We start from the raw sequence: 22,593 nt of genomic DNA on the forward strand, positions 1-22,593 counted from the left end.
ATATAGAAATGTTCTTTTCATTAGCAAAATGTTTTTGGATGAAAAAAGTAGTACACCATTTAATGTATCTTCCAGAATAGCATTTCATTATGAATTTCATTTTGTATATGAATATCTATTTCCAAGAACTCTTTATTAAGAAATCCCTCCTCCAAATATCTATATGAAACTTAAATAAAGAAAAAAGGTTTTACCCCTTCAGGATTATACTTTGCAAGCACACCATTACCATGGAATTCTTCAAGAACGTCTTTTAATTTCTTTGTAGAATCTATAAGAAATAGAAAACACACAAATTATTTATATATGCTACTGTGGTTATATAATCTAGTCCAGAAACAAAGACTTCTTAAAATATAAATAAATATCACCAGATATTAAATTTTAAGACAAACATGCAAAATGTTCTTTACCATTTTTGAAGGGCTATCTAATTGGAAAAGACAATCACAAAAAAAGACAGGGGAATTCCCTGGCAGTCCAGTGGTTAGCATTTGGTGCTTCCACTGACTGGGCCCAGGTTCAATCCCTAATCAGGGAACTAAAATCCCACAAGCTGCAGTGTAGGGCCGAAAAAAAACCAAACAAACAGGAAAAATTATGTTTTGACCAAGAATGGGGACACTGCCTATGTATTATACGAACTAGTGTGTAAATAAATGAATAGGTAGTATGCTTCTTCCCTTTTTCTTTTGATAACATAACTTCTAAATTAATGAAATAGTCTTAGTTTAAAAAAAAATAGTATTCTTTGTTGAACTTAACAATACACAGTGCATTTTTCAAGAATCAGTCTATTAACTAATAATAGCCCTGCTGAATAAATAAGAAAAATAGAATCCATACAGAGGCAAACTATAGATCTTAATGTTTTGCAGGCATCTTTAGAGAGAATTTTCTAAACAAACATAAAGCTCAACTTATTTTATATCAATTAAGAAAAAAGTTTAGATATGTTATGAAAAGTATTTTAAATTATATTTTTTCAAAATTTTTATAATTTTCAGGAGGTTCATCATATTAAGATGGTAACAAAAGAATCCTGAATTAATGCATGAAATAATGTCATGCAAGAACACAAATATTATGAGACTTAAAAATTATATAAAATATAATAAAATATATGTATTCAATCTACTAGCATAATGTTCTCATAGTTATCAAAATATAATTTTGACTAAGAAATCTCAGAATTATAATATATTTAAATGAGAGGAAAACAGCTCCTAACAAATACTGTTGTCATTTAAATATTCAATCAGTTTAAATAACAGTGATAAAAAGAGCTTGAAATTAAAATGTGGGAAATAATCAAAGGATTTTTAGTTTCCTATTAGGGAACAGGGCATGGATATTATTTCTTAGCATTTGAATATAATCTTTCCAGCCTACCCCCTAAGACTCAGTGATTTTTGAATCATCATAAAACATGTTCCAGTTCCCAAAAAACTAATTTACAAATGAGCTTTTGAAACACTCTTTAAAAATTCACTCTTAGAGGCCCATCAAATGCATCATGCCTATATTTTATAAATTATACTTTTATTTGTATTTATAAATTTGTTTCTTTATACCGTAAATTCTGTTTAGTTTTATATGTATGTGACTGTATTTTTTTATTGTGATAAAATTCACACAACATAAATTTACCACTTTAATAACCATTTTAAAGTATACAATTCAGTGGTTTATTAGTATATTCACAATGCTGTGTAACCATCACCACTATCTATTTCCAGAACATTTTCTTCATCCCAAAAGAAATCCCCAAACCCTGGACTTTTCATACAAATAGAATTATATAATGTATTGTCTTTGTGTTTGACTTCTTTCACTTAGCATAAATCCTTCAAGGTTAATGTATGTTGTTGCATGTGTCAGTAGTTCATTCCTCTTTACAGGTAAAAAATATTCCATTTTATGAATATACCACATTTTGCTTATTCATTCATCAGCTGATGTGCATTTGAGTTGTTTCCATGAATTATGATGCTATGAACATTAACGTATACATGTTTTTGTTCAAATATATGCTTTATTTCTCTTGGGTAAATGCTTAAGAGGAGAATTGCTGGGTCATATGGTAATTCTATGTTTAACGTTTTGAGGAACTGCCAAACAGATTTTCACAGGGCTGTACTATTTTACGTTACTACCAGCAACGTATGAGGGTTCCAGTTTTTCTGTATCTTTGCCAATACTTGTTATATTTTAGTTTTTTAATTAAAGCCATCCTATGGATATAAAATGGTTTTGATTTGCACTTGAGTAGTTATTTACTAATGACTAATGATCTTGAACACCTCTTCATGTGCTTATTGGCCATTTGACCATTTTTTAACTGGGTTGTTTGTCTTTTTGTTGAGATTTTCTGGGTGTGTGTGCGTGTGCTTGTGTGCGCACGCACTATAACGTGCTTGAAGCCTGTACAGATTCCTATATATAAATATTTTTCATTATATGTCTTGCCAGCACTTTCAATACTGTGATCAAGGTTAATTTGTTATTCTGTGTCCCTTGCTAAATTGAAAGTTTCCCTACAGAAGAAAATGCACATTTTCATTTTTACACAGCATTCAATTTATTACAAAGCTGAAACAATAGAATTGCAATAAATATTGGGATTGAATTATCACAGCTATTCCTAAAATACAACGAATTACAGTAATTGCTTTGATGTGCACCTTGACAGAAACTTATACTACTTCAGAGACCAGGTGCTATATTAAAAAGGACATGAAGCTGACTCCTTACTCTCAAATCCTTCTCTGTGGATGATAAGGCACTATTCTAAGCAGAACACCTTTTACTTCCTCTTGTTTATAGATGTAGATTCAGACCCTTCTGTACATACCTACAGAGACATACATATACAGATGTGTAAATCCTGGAATAATATTTCTCAATAGACTATTTTAACCATAGCTTGCCTCCATGGTAAAACTGAAGGGGAAGAAGAAAAATTTGGTTTCTTATACATAGGACTTCCACAGAACTTCAGAGATACCACCTGAAGATGGGTTTTTCATTTCACATATGCATAGGAATACACAATCAGTAATCATTTATAAATGCCCTGGAGAAAGCAACAGCCTTCAAAATTATTCACATCACTTTTTTTTTTTTTTTTTTTTTTGCGGTACGCGTGCCTCTCACTGTTGTGGCCTCTCCCGTTGCGGAGCACAGGCTCCGGACGCGCAGGCTCAGTGGCTCACGGGCCCAGCTGCTCTGCGTCATGTGAGATCTTCCCCGACAGGGGCACGAACCCGTGTCCCCTGCATCGTCAGGCGGACTCTCAAACACTGCACCACCAGGGAAGCCCTCACATCACTTTTTAACAGTTTACTGGTCATAGTTTACATTGGAATATTCTTAGTGGGAGACTGCTAGGAATAAATTAATTAAGAGCCAAAATCTCTATTTCTGTGACTGCATTTTCCATGAACTGAGGCTCAGTGATGATCTTGGTCTGGGACAATTTAAGAAGCTCTGATTCATATTCAGATGAATCATCATCAACTCAACTTGCTCCTTTTTCCAATTCTCAAGTTCCATTTTTAACATCTTGACATCTGAAGTTTACCCACAATCCAATTCCCACTTCACAATCTAGTTTAGAACCTGGAACCTTATCTTGCTCTTCTATTCGTGTCCCGGTAATCTTTTTGGGTCCAACCTCCCAAGTCAAGAAAAGTCTTGACTTTTCCAGCCAATCTTCTATAGATGGAGATTGTACATGGAACATCAGAGGGTTCCAGATATCTTGCCTTAGCCCTGTATTATTTAAACAGAATCCCCTTATGTAAACTGTTTACATATCTGCTTGGATTCCCAAATTGTACTGGATTGTGAAATACCTACTGCTGTGTTCTACGTATCTTTATAGGAACACACACTTACTTATTTTGTAACTCAGTTGCTTTTCTGGATTTGTTCCTATTACCTATCATCATAAACATTCCTAACTTTTGATTATAATCAACTGTCTGTCCAAAACAACATTGGGCAGGAATTCCCAGCAGCCCAGTGGGTGGAACATTGTGCTTCCACTGCAGGGGGCATGGATTTGATCTTTGGTACGGGAACTATGGTCCCACAAACCACATGGCACGGCCAAAAACCAAAAGCAAAAATGCACTGGGGCAGCAAAGAGAAGAAAGGATGCATAACTATGTCCAATTTAGCCTCTAGTACAAGACATACCAAGGAAGTGACACCTAGATGAATAGACGGTAGTTGAGTGAAAGACATAGTTTCAGTCATATTTGAGCTAATATTGGAACTTCAAGTATGAGAGCACAGTGACAGATTCTGGGCTGAGAAATCCAGGCAGGAAGCCAGACAGGCAGGCAGCTGTGAACTGGGAGATCAATTCACAGTTAATACGTATTTGTAATGGGTCAAAGTTCCAGCTTCCAAAAAGACTGGCAACTGAAATGCCAGGCAGCCAGGTTAAAACAGCTGCTTTAACACTTGGGATAAGGGATTAGGACAGATGCTCAGCACAAAATATTGGGTCTCCTAGAAAGCAAAGGAGGATCATGACTAGAGGCAATTCTGAAATAGAGGGCTAATTCTAGAGTCAACAATGCTTGCCTTGGCTACTAGCGCAGAAAACTTACAGAAGCACACTGGATACTAATTGCTGCCTTCTGACTAGCATATCCATCTTATGAGGAAGTAATTTAATGTTATTAACCACAACAAAGAGAACAGGGTGATTTTAGGTTGTCTTTCCATCACTCTCAGCATCATCTAAAAAGTAAGGTGGTATTAAGCATAAAAGCAGGAGTAATTCTGTTGAGCAAACACTTTTGATATATGCTGAAATGGAGGAAGTCTACCTGGGGATTGACAGGGGATTTTGGCTTGTCTTTCTAGCACTTGCTCTAGTGCATGAGTTGTTCCAGAGGTCCTCTAAACTACTCACTCCCTGTGAATCCTCTCATGTTTGGCTGAGTCACAGAATATCCAATGCCATGAGAGTTAAAGTAGCTACATTTCAGAAATGTTCAGTTAGGAATATTCTGAATGTGTACATGATTTTCAATGAAAATTTAAATCCTTTCATATAATTCTGACATAAAAATAAATTGAAAAGTGTATTTGGCAATGATTAGAAAATAGAAGAATCAAGCTAATGGGTCCTAAAAAATGCTACATAAAAAAATAGAACACTTTTAGTTTACTTCCTATCTCTTTAGGTGTCCGTTGCATCTTGAATAAGCTTCCCTTGTGATTTTACTGCCTCTTTGCTTCTTTATTCCAAAAAACTCAACATGTGTTTGTCAGATTAATTGCAAAGGCCCCATGGAGTAATGGAAAGATTTAAAGCCAGATAAATTTGGATTTGAGTCTTGGCTCCAGAACTCTTGGCTGAATGTCCCTGGGCATACATTTAACCTCTCTGTGGCTCAGTTTTCTAATACTTAAAATTGGAATAATGATACAGACCTTGAAATACTGTGTCTAGCAAAGTGTCTAGTGCCCATAGATTCCTGTTCCTTTGTTCCATCCTAAACAGACTTCAAACACATCATCATCATTCAATATTTCCTTTTGTCTTTGAATTGAAGCACAAGCTCCTCCTATTGGCATCATAGATGTCTCAAAATATGAACCAAACGTACCTACAGATATTTATTTTCTGTGCCTTCCATATTTACAATTCAATATATAGACATCCAATTCCCACGGTATCTCATGATTCCCGAGTGCTTCCTTTTCTCATGATGTTCTTTTTGCCCAGCATTCCCTTCAATGTCAAACGAAGTTCGAGCATAGTATATGCCATAGTTTACCTGCCACCTTATCTGCAAAACTTCTCAGGGCCACCTTCAACTACAGCAGACACCAATTTGCCCTGTGTGGAACTCCTCATAATTCTCTTAGAATCTATACCCGATTTATGCATTGAGTACTAGTAACACTATGAATTAAAGTTTGCATGTGTAGAGTGTTTTGGAGATTGCAAAGTGTTTTATCTTCTTATGTCATTTAAAACTCAAAATTACCTTATAACCTCATCAAACTTTCTCCCCACCTAAAACATACAATCAAGGTTAAAGAAGTCATTATTTATTCAAAAATCACACAGATAAGAGATTAAGGTAGATTACAGCCAAGTCTTCTTCTTTGGAGACCATGACTTTTGTTAAGTTAGTTCAGAGAATTTTATTATTTTTCTAGTACATGGAAATATTCTATTGCTTTTTTACCAACTTAAATTAACAGATGAAGGATATATCTTCTATGTATACAAGAAATATAACAGGAGGGGTCAAGATAGTGGAGAGAAAGATTCTGAGCTCATAGCCTCCCATGGGCACAGCAAAATTACAACTATTTACGGAGCAACTATAATGAGAATGACATGAAGAATAGCAGAAAAGATCTTCTACAACTAAAGATACAAAGAAGGAACCGCAAAACTGTGGGAGGGATGGAAATGTGTTATAGTCAAGAACAACAAACTGGAAGGCGATCACAATTGCAGAGGTGCCCCCCAAGGAGTGAGGGGTCCCACAAGAAGCTCCCCAGCCCGAGAGCCCTGCAGCAGAAAGTCGAACATCTGACTTTGAAGGCTAGAGGGACTGGCATTCAGGAGAATAGAAGGGCTTTAGGAAACAGAGACCCTGCTCTTAAAGGGCAAAAGCAAAATCTTCACATGCTCTGAGACCCAGGGCAGAGGTAGTAATTTGAGAGGAGCCTGGATCGGACCCATCTACTGATCTTGAAGAGCCTTTTGGAAAGGCAAGTCCCCAGTGTCTCACCCTGGGGACACATGATGGTGGCAGCCAGTAGTTTTAGCACCCAAATAACAGTCATAGCCGCTATGAGAAGATATTCTATTCCACTGGTTAACAACAAGACTATCAGACTTATAAAATTCATTTGTCATTTTTAAAAATAACAAGTTTTTAAAGAACTGACTGTAGAATAATAATCTTGTCCTTTATCTGCCAAAGTAAACAGTGCCACGTGTCCCTGTTTCAGTGAGGACATTGGGTTTCCAGGGAAAATTGAGAGCTTTGACAACTTGAGAGAGGCTACCAATGCCTTTAATCTTCATGTTACATGGGACCATGGAAAAGTCATCTTTTACTTCTCTTAACTCAGTGATTTCAAAAGTTTCCTTCAAAATCTAGACTTCCTAGCAGAGATTTTTTTCCCCTTATCACAAAGGATATTTGTGGCCTAGAAATCTTTCCTGTGCCCAGTCAGAAGCATCTTTGCAGTGGCTGTTTTAACCCTGTAGTAGTAGATTTGTGTTAGCTGCAACTGTTTTAAAGAAGAGACTTTTCCAATATAAATATTGAATTAGCATTCATGTGCATAACGTATTAGCACAGATCTTCCTCAACTTACGATGGGGTGACGTCCTAATAAACCCAACATAAGCTGAAAATACCATAACTCAAAAACGCATTGAATACACCCAACCTAGCAAACATCATAGCATACATAGCCTAATGAAGATGTGCTCAGAACATTTACTTTAACGTACGACTGGGCAAAATCATCCAAAGCAAAAACAATTTTATAGTAAAGTATTGAATATCTCATGTAATTTGTTGAATATTTACCGAAAGTGGAAAACAGAATGGTTGTATGCGTAGAGAATGGTTCTAAGTACATGGGTTGTTAACCCTTGCAATCCCATGGCTGACTGGGAGCTACAGCTTACTGCTGCTACCTGGCATCATGACAGAGTAATGTACTACATATGGCTGGCCTGGAAAGAGATCAAAATCTAAAATTCAAAGTACAGTTTCTATTGAAAGTGTACCATCATAAAGTAAAAAAATCATTAAATTAACCCATAGTAAGTTGAGAATCATCTGTAAATGATACAAAATTAAATTTGATAATTAACATTTCCCTTAGCTATATATAGTACTTAAAATTAGCAAGAGAGCTTTATCTTTGTCTAACCAAAATAGTTTTGTTTTTAAACCAGTGGTACTCGAACCTGGATCCATCTTACGATCACCTGAGTAATTTTTAAAATATACTGATGCCTGGGCCCAGTGATACAGATTGCATTGGTCTGGGGTGGATCTCAGACATAAGGATTTTTAAAAAGCTTCTCACATGATTCTCATATTCAGGGAAGGTTGAATTAACCACTGCTCTGATTCTTAAAAAAGATACACAAAGAAACTGAGAGTTAATCAGCAAATTTTTCCTGCTATATTTTCCTATATATGTATATATATTTTGTCTGGTTGTTGCTCAATGGGCTTCTGTCAGGGAAACAGAAACTTATTAGAACATTTTATATTAAAAATTTGTCTACTCTCACCTCCGGTCACAATGGCAAAAAATAGTATTTTGAAATTCCAGAAGTTGACATTGTTATTAATGCAATTCCTCAGGTGATACAGAAGATGCTCTATTTAAATTGTAGTCAGTAGCAGAAAAGAAACACCTACAGCAGTATAGAATAAAATATTTGGAGAACTAGTCATCAAGAGACAGAAGTTCACATCTACTTGCATGAAAATTTTAATAAAACTACCAAGAGATTGAAAAAAAAAAAGTATAACTATTGTTAAAAATAGTCACACTGTTGCACTTTATATGCTAGTTGAAATCTATGCACTTGTATTTTAAAATACACCCTAAGAAGAATATTCTAATGATACAACTACACTAGGAAGAGATGTAAAATAAGCTCTTAAGGTGTTCTTAGTACAAGTTTCCTCTCCACATGTTCTTGCAAGTTCTTGGGATCATTGTTAACTTGAAAAGACAATGGCCACAATATCTTCCAGAAAAGGGCTATACACATTGCAGTAGCTATGTCTATTTACCTGGAAAGACAACGATTTAATTCCAGAATAACTTGATCTGAGACCATGAAGAAAATCTCCTTTCTCCTTTTAATATTCATTATTTGCTGATAATACTCTTTTTGGTTTTTGTGGTACACGGACCTCTCACTGTTGTGGCCTCTCCCGTTGCGGAGCACAGGTTCCGGACGCACAGGCTCAGCGGCCATGGCTCACGGGCCCAACCGCTCCGCGGCATGTGGGATCTTCCCGGACAGGGGCACGAACCCGTGTCCCCTGCATCGGCAGGCGGATTCTCAACCACTGCGCCACCAGGGAAGCCCTGCTGATAATACTCTTAAACAGCTAGTCCCTAAAACACTTTTATGCATTTGCTATTATTTTTTCCCTTCTTCATCTACCTCTACTTAACCTTTTGATGTGTGCATCTACTGCAATGCCTTGGACAAAATATCTGTAGGAGTGAATCTTAGATAAACAAAATATCTGAGAATTTTGTTAGTAAACCTAAGCCAGCTGGACACTGTCCTAAGACCCCATGAAATAATTTATATTGCATACATATTGTAATGTATAGGAAATTCATCAGGAAAATATATGCTCTCATTTGAGCCACTCATCTATATAACAACAAAAAGTTGATATGGAAAACAATTTTAATTAAGAATTTTAGGACTTGCCTGATGCTTCAGTGGTTAAGAATCCACCTGCCAATGCAGGGGACACGGGTTCAAGCCTTGTTCTGGCAAGATCCCACATGCCGCCGAGCAACTAAGCCCGCGAGCCCCAACTACTGAAGCCCGTGCACCTAGAGTCCATGCTCCACAACAAGAGAAGCCTCCGCAATGAGAAGCCCGTGCACTGCAACAAAGAGTAGCCCCCTCTCGCCGCAACTGGAGAAAGCCCGCACGCAGCAACAAAGACCCAATGCAGCCCCAAATAAATTAATAAGAAAAGAATTTTAATTGGTGGCTGAATTGACTGGTTAGATTCTGTGGAGTGCTGGCAAATGTTTAAAAACTGCTGAGGGTACAGAGCACTGACTTGAAATGTTTGCTGATTTAGCTCTTCTAAATATTCCCATCATGGCCATTTCAAGCCTTCAATATGACATCATGAATGTGGAGTTGGGAAGAGACGGTAACATTGGACTCATATGAGCAGTAGTTAATGAACTAATAAACATAAAATTTTATATACTCTAGGGAGAAAGAACAAGTCTTTCAAAACAAATAAAGATAAAGAACATAAGCAAAAGCCCCAGCTGCAAGTGTGCAATTATTCTTTCAAATATTTGAGAGGCATGCATTGAGTTTAAAACAAGTATCACTCTAAGTACCTGGAATATATCATTGCACAAAACCAAAAATATTCTAGCTCACAGGGTTTATAGTCTACTGCAAGAAGATAGAAAATAAACATAATACATAAATGTTAAAAGATTTCAACTATTATGGAAAAATGGTAAAAGGGATTATCAGCTTGCAGGACAGTTTGTGATTTTATTTTATTTTTTTAATTTTTTTTTGTGTGTGTGATATGCGGGCCTCTCACTGTTGTGGCCTCTCCCGTTGCGAAGCACAGGCTCCGGACGCGCAGGCTCAGCGGCCATGGCTCACGGGCCCAGCCGCTCCGCGGCACGTGGGATCCTCCCGGACCGGGGCACGAACCCGTGTCCCCCGCATCAGCAGGCGGACTCTCAACCACTGCGCCACCAGGGAAGCCCCTTGTGATTTTAAATAACAAGGTTAGAGTAGACTTTTGTGAAAAGACGAGATTTGGGCAAAACACTGAATCTAATATATCTTTGAAAAGAAGCGCTCTGTTCACATAAAACTAATGAAATCTGAATAAGCTTTGTGCATTATACCAGTGTTTTGATAGAATTTTATAAACCGTATTTATGTAAGATGTAACCATCTGCAGCTGGTACATGGGGCCTCCTGTACATATTTTTTGGTAAGTTTCTGTGAATCTATCATTACTTTAAAATATTTTTTTAAAGGAGCACTCTACTGTATTGAATACAGACTGCAGAAGACAAGGATAAAAGCAGGAAAATAATTATGGAATTATTATATTAATCCAGTCTAGAGATATGTCTTTGCTTGAAGGTATTAGTGATGGAGCAGGAATGTGAATTTATTATTTTATTTATTTATTTATTTATTTTTGGCTGTGTTGGGTCTTCCTTGCTGCACACGGGCTTTCTCTAGTTGCAGCAAGCGGGGGTTACTCTTCATTGCGGTGCGCAGGCTTCTCATTGCAGAGGCTTCTCTTGTTGAGGAGCATGGGCTCCAGGCTCACAGGCTTCAGTAATTGCAGCCTGCGGGCTCAGTAGTTGTGGCTCATGGGCTCTAGAGCTCAGGCTCAGTAGTTGTGGCTCATGGGCTTAGTTGCTCCACATCATCTGGGATCTTCCTGGACCAAGGATCAAACCCACGTCCCCTGCATTGGCAGGCAGATTCTTAACCACTGTGCCACCAGGGAAGTCCCCTTCTTCTTTTTTTATTTTTTTAAAATTTTGACAGATTATTTTGAAAGCAGAGCCAAAAGGGTTTCCTTATGGATTGGATATGGGTTGTGAAAGTGAAGACTCAAGAGGATCCCAAGGTTTTATGTTTGAAGAACTGGAGAAAGAGGAATGGGGAACACTACAGAGGGAGCAGGCTTGGGATGGAGAGTTCTCAACTTTAGTTTTAGGGATTTTACATTTGAGAAATCTATTAGACATCCAAGTGTAGCAATCAAGGAGGCAATTATACATAAGTGTGGAAATCAGAAGAGAGTCTGAGCTAAAAAACTAACTTTGAGTGTCATTTGTATAAATGATGTTTAAATCTAGAGCTGGATGATCTCACATAGACAATAAATGTAGAAAAGATACCAAGGACTGAGACATGGAACACTCTGAATTTCAGACGTCAGGAAAAGAGGGGGAACATGCAAGGAGACTAAGAATGAGTACTGAGTGAAACAGCAAGAAAACCAGGAGGAGCAAGTGGCATGAATTCAGTGTCCCATAATGTCAAGTAAGATGAGAAGCAGAAACTGATCATTGGATTTAGCAAGAAAGTCATTCGTGTCCTGTCAAGAACGGTTTCAGTTTAGTGTTGAGACAAAAGCTCTATCACAGTGAGTTAAGAGAAAATAAGATGGGAGGGGTGGGAGGCAGCAAACAGAGGCAACTCATTCAAAAAGATCTGCTACAAATGGAAGCGAATAATTTGAACAGTAGCTGGACTGCAGGAAGTGGACTCAAGATAATTTTTTAAGAGGAGAAAAAAGAAAACAGCATGCTGATAGAAATGATCCAGTAGACAGGGAACCACTGAAAATGAAGGGAAAAGAAGGGAAAGCCACTAAAATGGTGTCCTTAAGTGGATAAGAAAGAACACAATCTCATTCACAGCAGGAAGTCAGAAGGTACGGCTTAGGGTGTGGGGCGTGGACAGCTTACCTAAGTGAGATGGGACACTATATGGATTCATGTGATGGGGGAGGTGGATGTCCAGTTGGTATATGTAAAGTTTTCCTCTGATTACTTTAGTCAATGGAGGAGAAAGAAAGGCCATGAGCTGAGCAAAGAGGACAAAGGAAAAGATGGCGATCTGAGGAGAGGTGTGAGGCGTTGAAAAGACAGCAGAAGTGAATGGACAAGGGAAATGGGGCATGACTGTCAGGCCACATGGAAGGCTAGTCAGCTACAAAGTAGGGGGAGAGTTAAAATTAACTAGGGTTATGGTTTGTCCATCCAACTGCTATGGAGTGAGAGGGGCAAGAGAGTTACAGGGGGAAACAAGGAGACTATTTCAATGACTTCTCATGGGGCACAGCCCTTGGGTTTTAGATCATTACTTCAACTCAGGAAGAGTCCCCTGTGACTCTGCTGGTCATCCTCTTCAGTCTGAGAGAACAATTTTGGGCAGTTACTGTGCTTTTCAGAGCTTTATGCCCTCTACTCAGACGCCAACCTCCTTTGTACCACCCATAATGGGATATGAAAGAGAGCAATTGTTACTTCAGGTTGCTTTCTATGCGTTTCCCCAGAGCTAACAGTACCTCGGTGGTTCTTGCCTTTCTTTTTGTCCCCTTTCCTTCAATTTTTCTCCATTCTGTTAAGTGGCCAATTATGCTTGGACACACAACGTTCTGTTTAATAATTGTCTTTTCAGCCTTCCCCTTGTCCAGAGGATAAAATAGAAAGCCCAAGTAGTTAAGCTCTATGTAGACCCATCATTGTTAGTAATGAAAAGGGTTATTTCTCTAGAGAGGCATAAGCCTCTTGTCCCCTTTTCCATCACCCCTGCTCTTCCCTTCCTTTCCGACAACTCTATCCATGCCAGCACACACACACTCAATTCGTTTTGGAGAGACTGAAAAATAACAAGGAGATAATTCTTGACACTTTCTGTTCCTTGACACTTCAAAACTTGTTTGGTTGAAGTTACATATTTTTTCCCCACTCCTTGAACTTAAAGTCTGCTCTTCTATTCCCTAAAATTTTCTTTCTTTTTAAAAGTTATTTTGAGTCATTTATTAGATTCAGTGAGGGTAGGTTTTACAAATTGAATTCACTGTATTTTTCCAGAGAGATAGACTAGATTTATATAAATGTATATATATACATATATATATATATACATATATATATGTATATATATAGTTGCAAGAAATTATCACTTCATGCAGTATTGTTCAAGTAGTTCCTTCACAAATATGATGTGGCATCTTCAAACTAATGAGCTCATTTTCAACTAAATATCAAGATTTTTAGATTTGCTAGTGCTAATTAACCACCGTTCACTATTTGTGATGACAATGTTGCTATTAGTAAATGGGGATGATAGTAATAATATCTTCCTTGTGCTTCTGCTGAGATTAGTACCTGGTGCACATTAAGTATTATTATATTAACTGTGAGCCCTTATCCTCATCTCTGCTGTCAGATTTATACTGAGCTCTGGGAATTTTTTTTTAACCATAAACTTAATTTCAGATTATTATCAATTTTCATTTACTTTTGCATTTTCACTAGATGCTTTAAACTTCCTATCTGCAACAATAACCAGGATACAATGTAAAATGATTTCAATTAAAGTTATATTTAAATTATCAATTTTGACCTTGCTATGGGAAATTCACTTTCATAGGCAATAGCATTAAGTGCAGTCATTATATGTGTTTCAATCAAAATATTTAATGAAATGCAACTATGAGTTACAATTTTAAATCTGTACACCATTAAAAATTTTGAAACCCACGCTAGTTCAGAAGATGAAAGTTTTGCTTAACTTTTTAAGTTCTTTTGTGAGTTGCAAAACATTTACTGAGGAATCAGACATTCTGGAAACAATATTATATTCTGTAGTTGCAATGATAATAATATCCTGTTTTAACACAATACAAAATTACCAAAATTTCTAAATAGTTTCTGACCATAAAAATTGTCAGCTCTCTGTACATTTACCAACAAACACAATATTATGCAACCTGGAGAAATCGAAGACTATTTACTTTGCTGGCATACATATTTCAAAGAATATAATTTGCTCACATACATATTTTAAAGAACGTAAGACTCCAAAAGAGTGTCCCCAAATTTTCAATTCAAAATAGAACTCAAGGAAAGGGACCATATTTATCTTGTGGCTTTCTGTACCCACACTCATCCATACCATGCCTCTGGAGGCTGTGAAAGCTTTAATGTGAAAAGAAGGGATATAACTATACATGGAATTATTCTAGATCCTGGTTCTCAGATGATCTGTAGGATAGTCCTCTCATAAAACAGACCTCCATTTTCTCCCTGTAACACTGAGAAATTAGAAGACACAATATTTTAGGACTCTTCCAGCCACAACAGTCTATGATTCATAATTTAAAACATCTCCAGATACCCTAGAAGGATACTCAGCTCCACACCCCCTAAATATTCCCCTCCTAATATTCCCATCACTAATTCTTACTTCTCTTAAGTCTTATCCAACTTTTGAACAGAAAGTTCAGATTGAGGAATTTGGAGATGTCTAATCCCACTACCAGATAAACTGAAAAAAAAGGAGAAAGCAGCAAGAATTCCAGCTCACAAAGGAATATGTTTTTGTGGCGTGTCAAATTCCCCAGGACATTAGAACCTCTAATAATATTAGTACTGGTATTATATTCGAGAAATGTATTATACTTACTACTTACTACTCTGAAAAGTGACTGGCCCTTGATTAAGTTGCCTTCAATTGACAATTTTAAGCTGAGGAATTTACCTACCATGTGACAATCAAACTTTATATGTTTACACGTTATCGATCAGACAGCAGACTGGAGATGAAACACTGTGTTTGGATACTGTCGCTTGGTTTTCTGAATATCCCTATCAGGCAGTGTTCAGAAAGGAAATTTATAGTGGTGGTGGTTTTTTTAATGGTACCTCTCACAGTCTACATCTTACATTGGTATATTTGCTATAACACTTCCAACAAACTTTGCCATAATTTGTGATCAAATTAAAAAACAACTGCTAATATGCTAATAAATGAGCTGGCTATTCTAAGTGAGAGGATTTCTGATGCAATTTAGCTATATTCCAGCCATTTACCTATTAGAATAAAGGCTTCTCCCACATTGTTAAAATACTTCTGGAGATCTAAAAAAAGAAGGGAATGATCAAGGGTGATAATTTTGTAAAGAAACTTAGTTACAGAGCAGTCAGAGATGGTTTAAGGACTGTGTACTATTGCACAAGTTATGAATCAGAAATGAGAAGATGAATGAGGCTGTAGCAGCCTCCCCAGGGAAGTGCAGGAATCCACAGATCAATGTGCTTCTATCTACTACTGAGAAAATTCTCGGTCATTTCGGGGGGAAAAAAAAAAATACCTGCCAGGAACACAAAAGCTGTAGGTTTTTACCTTGCTCCTTCATCTGTGACATATTGTTTTGCCATCTCATTTTTTTTTTTTTTTTAAATAAGTGGGATTGTGTTCCTGTCTTACTGGGTATTTGGCCTGAGGCTTCCAACATTGGAATTGGTAGGCTGTTGGGTAGAGCTGGGTCTTGGTGCTGAGATGAGGAACTCCGTGAGACCTCACTTCGATGAGCATTCCCTGGGGTTTGAGGTTCTCTGTTAGTCCAGTGGTTGGGACTTGAAGCTCCCACCCCAGGAGCTTCGGCTCATGAACCAAGATCCCACAAGGTGCCAGTTTACTTTGGGGTTCCTCCCGTCTCCTTGGGCATCAGAGTCCCCCACCAGCTGCTGGAAGGCACCCTAGTTGTGGGGGGATGCTAACTTCGCGTTTTCCCACACTGCCATCTTGACTCTGCCTCCCTCCTCTTCTGCCTTTTATAAGGACACTGGCCATTGGACTTAGAGGCTGCACTAAACCCAGAATGACATCATCTTGAGATTTTTTTAATGATATTTGCAAAGACCCTTTTCCCAAATAAGGTCACCTTTACTGGTTCCAGGGGTTAGAATTTGGGCATACCTTTTTTGGGGGACGGGTTGGGGGAGACAGGCACTATTCAACTCACTACACACTAGATCTGGGTAGAAACTTTAAAGGTGATGTTCAGCCAAAGCATTACTTTGAAAACCCCAGGGATCTTAATGGAATTTTGTAAAGTTATTTTTTATTAAAAGGTACATTAGTTCAGATTCTCTGAGACGTTCATGCAAAACACTGGAGAGACATCTATGAAAAATAAAAGGGAGTGGGAGTAGACAGGGAGAGCCTTTAGACTCTAAAGCAGGTCTAGCACTTGGGAAAGGAGACAAGAAGATGAAAACTGGGTAGGCAGGCCTCAGAAGTAGTGAAGCTCTGAGAAAGTGGTGAGCTCCTGGTTGGCCACCAGGGCAATACCATTGTGCTTGGTCACTGCCTGGGAGCAATCCAGGGAGAGCATGGCCTCAGCATCAATACTGTAGTAAGTCCAAAGTGTAATGCTAAATGATGAAGAGGTAGTCAAAGTTCAGTGAAAAGCTTTCTGTCACCATTCATCAAAAAGTTTCAAGAAGAATTCAAGAAGAAGGAAAATTCTGCAAACAGCTGTTTTGATATATCTAGGATATGTCCTGCTCAAGGACATCCTTCTAGAATTGTTGATTTTGAGATAATGTACAAGTGATCTTTATATCTCCCATTACCACTGTTACTGTTACAGCCAGGGGTACTGACAGCCTTGAAGGCATATTATATGATATGAGTGATGCATTATGTGCAGTGAGTTGCTAATGGAGATGACTCTACTCTAACAAAGGATTAGTTAAATGGTCCTGAGAGCAAGAAGGTACTCATATTAATCAATTGGGCTTCAAAATAGACCTCATGCCTAACAATAAAGTATGGAAAAGCACATTGCTCTATACTTTTTTGGTAAACTTCCAAAAGTTTTACGAAGAGAACTAACCAAACACACATCTTGGGTCTAGTATAAGAGGCCAGGTTTACTATTATGAACAGTGAAAATGTTGCAGAATTGGTTTGTATGCAATAGCAAGAAATTACAGCAAGAAATTCATTCATTGTAATTATTATTGTGAATTGAAAGAAAATATAAATACTTGGTACAAATCTCTAAATAAATTTTAGATCATGCAAATAAAAGTAATTTGGCAGATTTCCCTGGTGGCACAGTGGTTAAGAATCCGTCTGCCAATGCAGGGGACACGGGTTCGAGCCCTGGTCTGGGAGGATCCCACATGCCACGGAGCAACTAGGCCCGTGCGCCACAACTACTGAGCCTGCACTCTAGAGCCCGCGAGCCACAACTACTGAAGCCCCCATGCCTAGAACCCGTGCTCTGCAACAAGAGAAGCCACCGCAATGAGAAGCCCGTGCACCACAACGAAGAGTAGCCCCCACTCGCCGCAACTAGAGAAAAGCACGTGCACAGCAACAAAGACCCAACACAGCCAAAAATAACTTTAAAAATAAAATTAAAAAAATAATAACAATAATTTGGCAAAATACCTGAATAAACATAGTCTATCAATTATTCTTTCAACTAAAAATGGTATCCTATGAGAAAAGTGAATAATTCAACTTGTACCTCCAATAATCAAAGCAAGTGCTTTTCCTTGGGACAACATATTTCTGTGTCAATCAGAATTACTTCGACATACTTCCTATTTTATTACATAGAACATTAAAAAGATGCACTCAACAGCAATGATTTAATTAAACTGATTATTTGTAATGTTTCTTCAAGGACATTCTTAAATAAATAAACAAATAAATAAATTTTTAAAATAATTTGACAAGTGCTTGTGATCATGACAGGAATATGAGCATCTCATATTGTAATATTATCACCAGTTTTATTGACACAAAGGGAATGGAAACAGATGTGGAATTCGAGTTTTAAGCCTCCTATTGTTGTGGTCTCTGGCATCAGCTGGTAGTTTACAGCCATCTATTTCTAGAGTTAAAAGAGCCAACAAGACAAAACTGCCCACTAGTTCCATGTACTTGGACATGGCCTTGTACTTGGACATGGTCAAACCTCAGACATTTATTCCTGCCTCTCTCCCCGCTTCACCAGCCCCCTTCTGTTCATCCTCCTCCTTCAGCAAGCAGCAGCTTTGACTACACCTTCCACCCCACTTTTCACTTCAATCAAGAAGTCTGCAAGAGTTTGATTTAAAAATCTACTTCGTTTCTTTGTTGTTTCTGTTCTAAGGTTATTTTTATTTACTGCATCTGTAACTTAATCATTCTTCAAGTTTCTGCTTAGAGGGAAAAGGTAATTCGTAGCTAATACTTTACACAGCAGTATCATTATATACTACACACATATACACTAATAAGCTCAAAAAGTGCTAAATAATTAGGTGTTAAATGATTAAGTAATTGGTGCATTAGTGCTTTATATTATGCAAAAAAGTCTGTTGAGTTTTGTATAGGTGCCTCAGTATTTATTACTACTTTGGAAGATTTGGTTGGGTGTTTTTATAGGCTGGGAATGCATGTTAACTTTCCTATTAAAAATAATGGCATAGGGCTTCCCTGGTGGTGCAGTGGTTGAGAGTCCGCCTGCCAATGCAGGGGACAGGGGTTCGTGCCCCGGTCCGGGAAGATCCCACATGCCGCGGAGCAGCTAGACCCGTGAGCCATGGCCACTGACCCTGCGCGTCCGGAGCCTGTGCTCCGCAACGGGAGAGGCCACAACAGTGAGAGGCCCGCGTATCGCAAAAAAAAAAAAAAAAAAAAAAAACCAACAAAAATAATGGCATAGAAGATTCTACTATTTAAAAAAATCAATAGTCAACACATTTTCAATAATGGATTTCATTCAGATAATGAGGGATGAATACATTACAGGTACTAAGTAGAAACAGAATGTATAAAGTCAGTGAATTCAAAGTAAATGAAGAATAACCAAGAAGGTAATGAGGAAGAGACCACAAGCGTGAGAAAAGCCAAGAACAGCATTGGAATATAACCCAGCCAATTGGAGGAGCCAAATAAACCTGCTCTAAGTAATCAATAATGAGGAACAGAGAAATGCATAATCAAACCATCTATACCATAGAAAATTTCAGGAAATTAGTATGGGAGAGTTTCTGCAGTGGACAAAAGATGAGATCACCAGGACATATAAATGAACCTTAAGTAAAAATGACTATACTGTCCAATAACTGTGGGAAATTCTTTTGTGTTGTAACCTGTCAAACATCATGATAAAATCATGTTTATATTAGACAGTGACGTTCTCATAAACCCATACTGCCTCAAAAAACTTTCGTAGTGTCTGCTGCAAAGGAGAAAAAAAAAAGGACCGTAAGATCATTTTCCTGACACTGTGACTTTCGTAAACTGGTTTGAGTTACTAGAATGTGTGACAGCCAGCTGCTTTGTTAGTTTTTTTGTTTTTTGTGGGGTTTTTTTTTTTTTTTTTTTTTGCAGTACACAGGCCTCTCACTGTTGTGGCCTCTCCCGTTGCGGAGCGCAGGCTCCGGACGCACAGGCTCAGCAGCCATGGCTCACGGGCCCAGCCGCTCCGCGGCATGTGGGATCTTCCCGGACCGGGGCACGAACCCGCGTCCCCTGAATTCGCAGGCAAACTCTCAACCACTGCGCCACCAGGGAAGCCCTACTTTGTTAGTTTTCGGCCCTGACTTGGTTTAGTGTTATCTGCTCTCATCTACAGAATTGGGAGGAGTATAAGGACAAGTTACAAGCCTGAATGTGCATAAGAGATTTACAAGCTGTGGAGAAATCATCTTGATGTTGTATTTATGATAGGAAGAACCTGAGAAAGACTGGGAGAGTATCTCCTCCAAAGTTAAAGTTAAATTAAAAGAATTCCAAGAAATTAAAATAAACTTCCATTATTACCTAGTAAAAGCTTTACTTAAGGCACATTATTCTAGCACATACACAACTATAAAGAAAATTCTAAATTGTTTAGATATTTGTTTCAGTTAAAATCTGAAATTATGGAAAAGCTGAGAAGAGGCAGTGTGAAGTGGAAAGTGTGAAAGATTTTAGGTTTTCTCTTATTCATATATTACTATTATTGTCATTTTGCTATGGCATAGTTACTGGTTTTGCTTGAATGTTACTCTGAATGAGGTTATCGGATTACCTTTTCAACAACTGTCGCTTTGCAACTGTTATTTAAATCTTAATCAGATTATAGTTGAATATCAATTACCCTTTTTTTTAAATTTAAGAATCTATGGAGTCATATGCAACAATCTTTTCCAAATTATTAGATTTTCTAAGAAAGTCTGAATTAACCAAGACAGATGGCCAATTACATGAAATTGGCAGCAAATTTATCCAAATTCATAATATTAAAAACAATAATTTGTTATTGTCTTAGAATTCTGTGATTCCTTTCCTCCCTTTGTGTCACAGATTACTTTACATGCCCCGGCTCTCACTGCCCCGGATGACATCATATTAAGTGGCATGTGTCCCTTTGCAATTAAGATTTTCATGTATAAAGTCAAGATTACTGTATTTTTTATGACTATATAGCTAATAATGCCCATTTTAAAAATATGGAATGCACTTAAATTTAAAAAGATATAACCATCTATAATGTCTCTATCTGCAAATGACTACTATTATCATTGTGATATCCTCCTGGAATATTTTCAATATGCATGTATAAATACATATTTATAAAACTGACATCAGAAGTTATAAAAAATGGGATTTCAGGTTACATGGCATTTTTCAAGGTGCCTTTATATTTAATGTATTTTAAATATTTTTTCATGTTAATAAACATATATCCAAACCATTAGTATCACTAGTATTGGCTGAACAGTGTGTCCTTGTTTGTCTGTGTTTCATTTACTAATCTCTTATATTTAAGCACTGAAATTATTTTAAATTTACATTAATCTTAAAAGTATAATAAACATGACATATACACGTATTATTACAACATATTTGGTTCCATCCTTAGGATAAATTCCTGAAGGACACATACATGGGTCAAAGGTTTTATATATTTTAAGGCTTTTTTTTACATCATGCTGATCTGCTCTTCGGCAAGTCTGTACCAATTTAGTTTGTCATAACAGTGTGTAAGTAAAAGATGTTTGTTAATGTGTATAGAATCTGTACATGATTCAAATGTGCAAATCTACTTGCATTCTAACTACATTAATCACGTGCTGAAGTAAAAATGACACATTAATTTCAGATTCCATATTGCTATGAATAATTTAGTAGATGTAGGTATTACTAGTATATAAATTCTCTATTTTTTCTTGCATTGTAGCAGAGTGATTACTGAGCATCATGCTCTTAAAGATTATCAAGATAAAGGTATTGAAGAATAAAAGTGCTCTCAAGTGGAATGAACATAACATTCAGAGACAGGAGACCTGTACTACTAGGGCAAACATATTCCTTGGACCTAATTTTTCTTATGTGCACATAAAGATGATAGATTGTGAAATTTCTAAGCCTTTTCCAGTTGTAAAACACTCTTCATATGCTACATTGCAAGCTGCATTAAGCTAATGACCATGACTTACTTTCTTATTTTTTCCCATAGCACCTGGCACATAAAGTACTTCCATAAAAGTCATTTTTATATGCTACACAGATTACATTAAAATCTCTTTGTAAATGAGTATGCTAGCTGCTTATTAACCAAATCTCATTTCATAGGATTGTATCAAAAATAAACTAAGAATTGATTTTACAGTATTAATTACTCTATAACCCTTTGCAGATGGAACCATTCTTACAAGTTGCTTGATTTTTTTCTAGAAAGTAAAGAGAAAAAGGTTGAGGTCCCATGTAACATTTACTAATACAAAATATTCAGTCAATTAAGAAACGTTTGTTTTTATACTTCTCGCCTTCAGCTAAAAGAGAGAATTGAAGAAGGAATTGGCCTTTAACTTCTACTCTTGTATAGATAGCTCTGCATTTTCAAGGTATGTATTGCTTCATTTTTGTGACTTTTAAATATATTATGAATTAGTAGAAAGAAGAAAACATTTGTTCTTATTTTTATGTCAACTGCTTAAATTAACAAAGGGAACTTGAAAGGTTTAATTAAGAGACATAGCTGCCCTGTTTTAACATTATTCTATTATTCTATTTTTAATTATGGAAGTAGTATGATTATAATCATCATTTAATAGTAATATGGTTAAAGTAACTTGATGAAAATATTCAATCAGTACCACAGGGTATAAAATAAAAGTAAAGGCTCACTCAGACCCCAGAATTAAATATTTTCACCATTTCTATTCTGCTTAGTGATTTGTTTCTTGTCACAATATTTATTTATTACCTGATAAAAAAGAGCTATGTTTTATATACAC

The 22,593-nt window shown here is 37.0% G+C and overlaps 1 protein-coding gene across 11 annotated transcripts in view; it reads right to left on the reverse strand.

Annotated features, from left to right (window-relative positions):
* Window positions 1–22,593, reverse strand: part of DGKB (diacylglycerol kinase beta) — a 796,780-nt gene that overhangs the window by 554,381 nt on the left and 219,806 nt on the right. For 10 of the 11 annotated variants that reach the window (XM_067042589.1, XM_067042590.1, XM_067042594.1 and 7 more), the window contains one exon: window positions 195–271. In XM_067042589.1, the coding sequence (XP_066898690.1) occupies window positions 195–271 (77 nt within the window). Of the gene's footprint in view, window positions 1–194; window positions 272–22,593 lie in introns of those variants that run through there. The other variant, XM_067042596.1, reaches the window with a different exon arrangement.

Source organism: Kogia breviceps, chromosome 9 (genome assembly GCF_026419965.1).
Source record: "Kogia breviceps isolate mKogBre1 chromosome 9, mKogBre1 haplotype 1, whole genome shotgun sequence".
NCBI classification, from domain to species: domain Eukaryota; kingdom Metazoa; phylum Chordata; class Mammalia; order Artiodactyla; family Physeteridae; genus Kogia; species Kogia breviceps.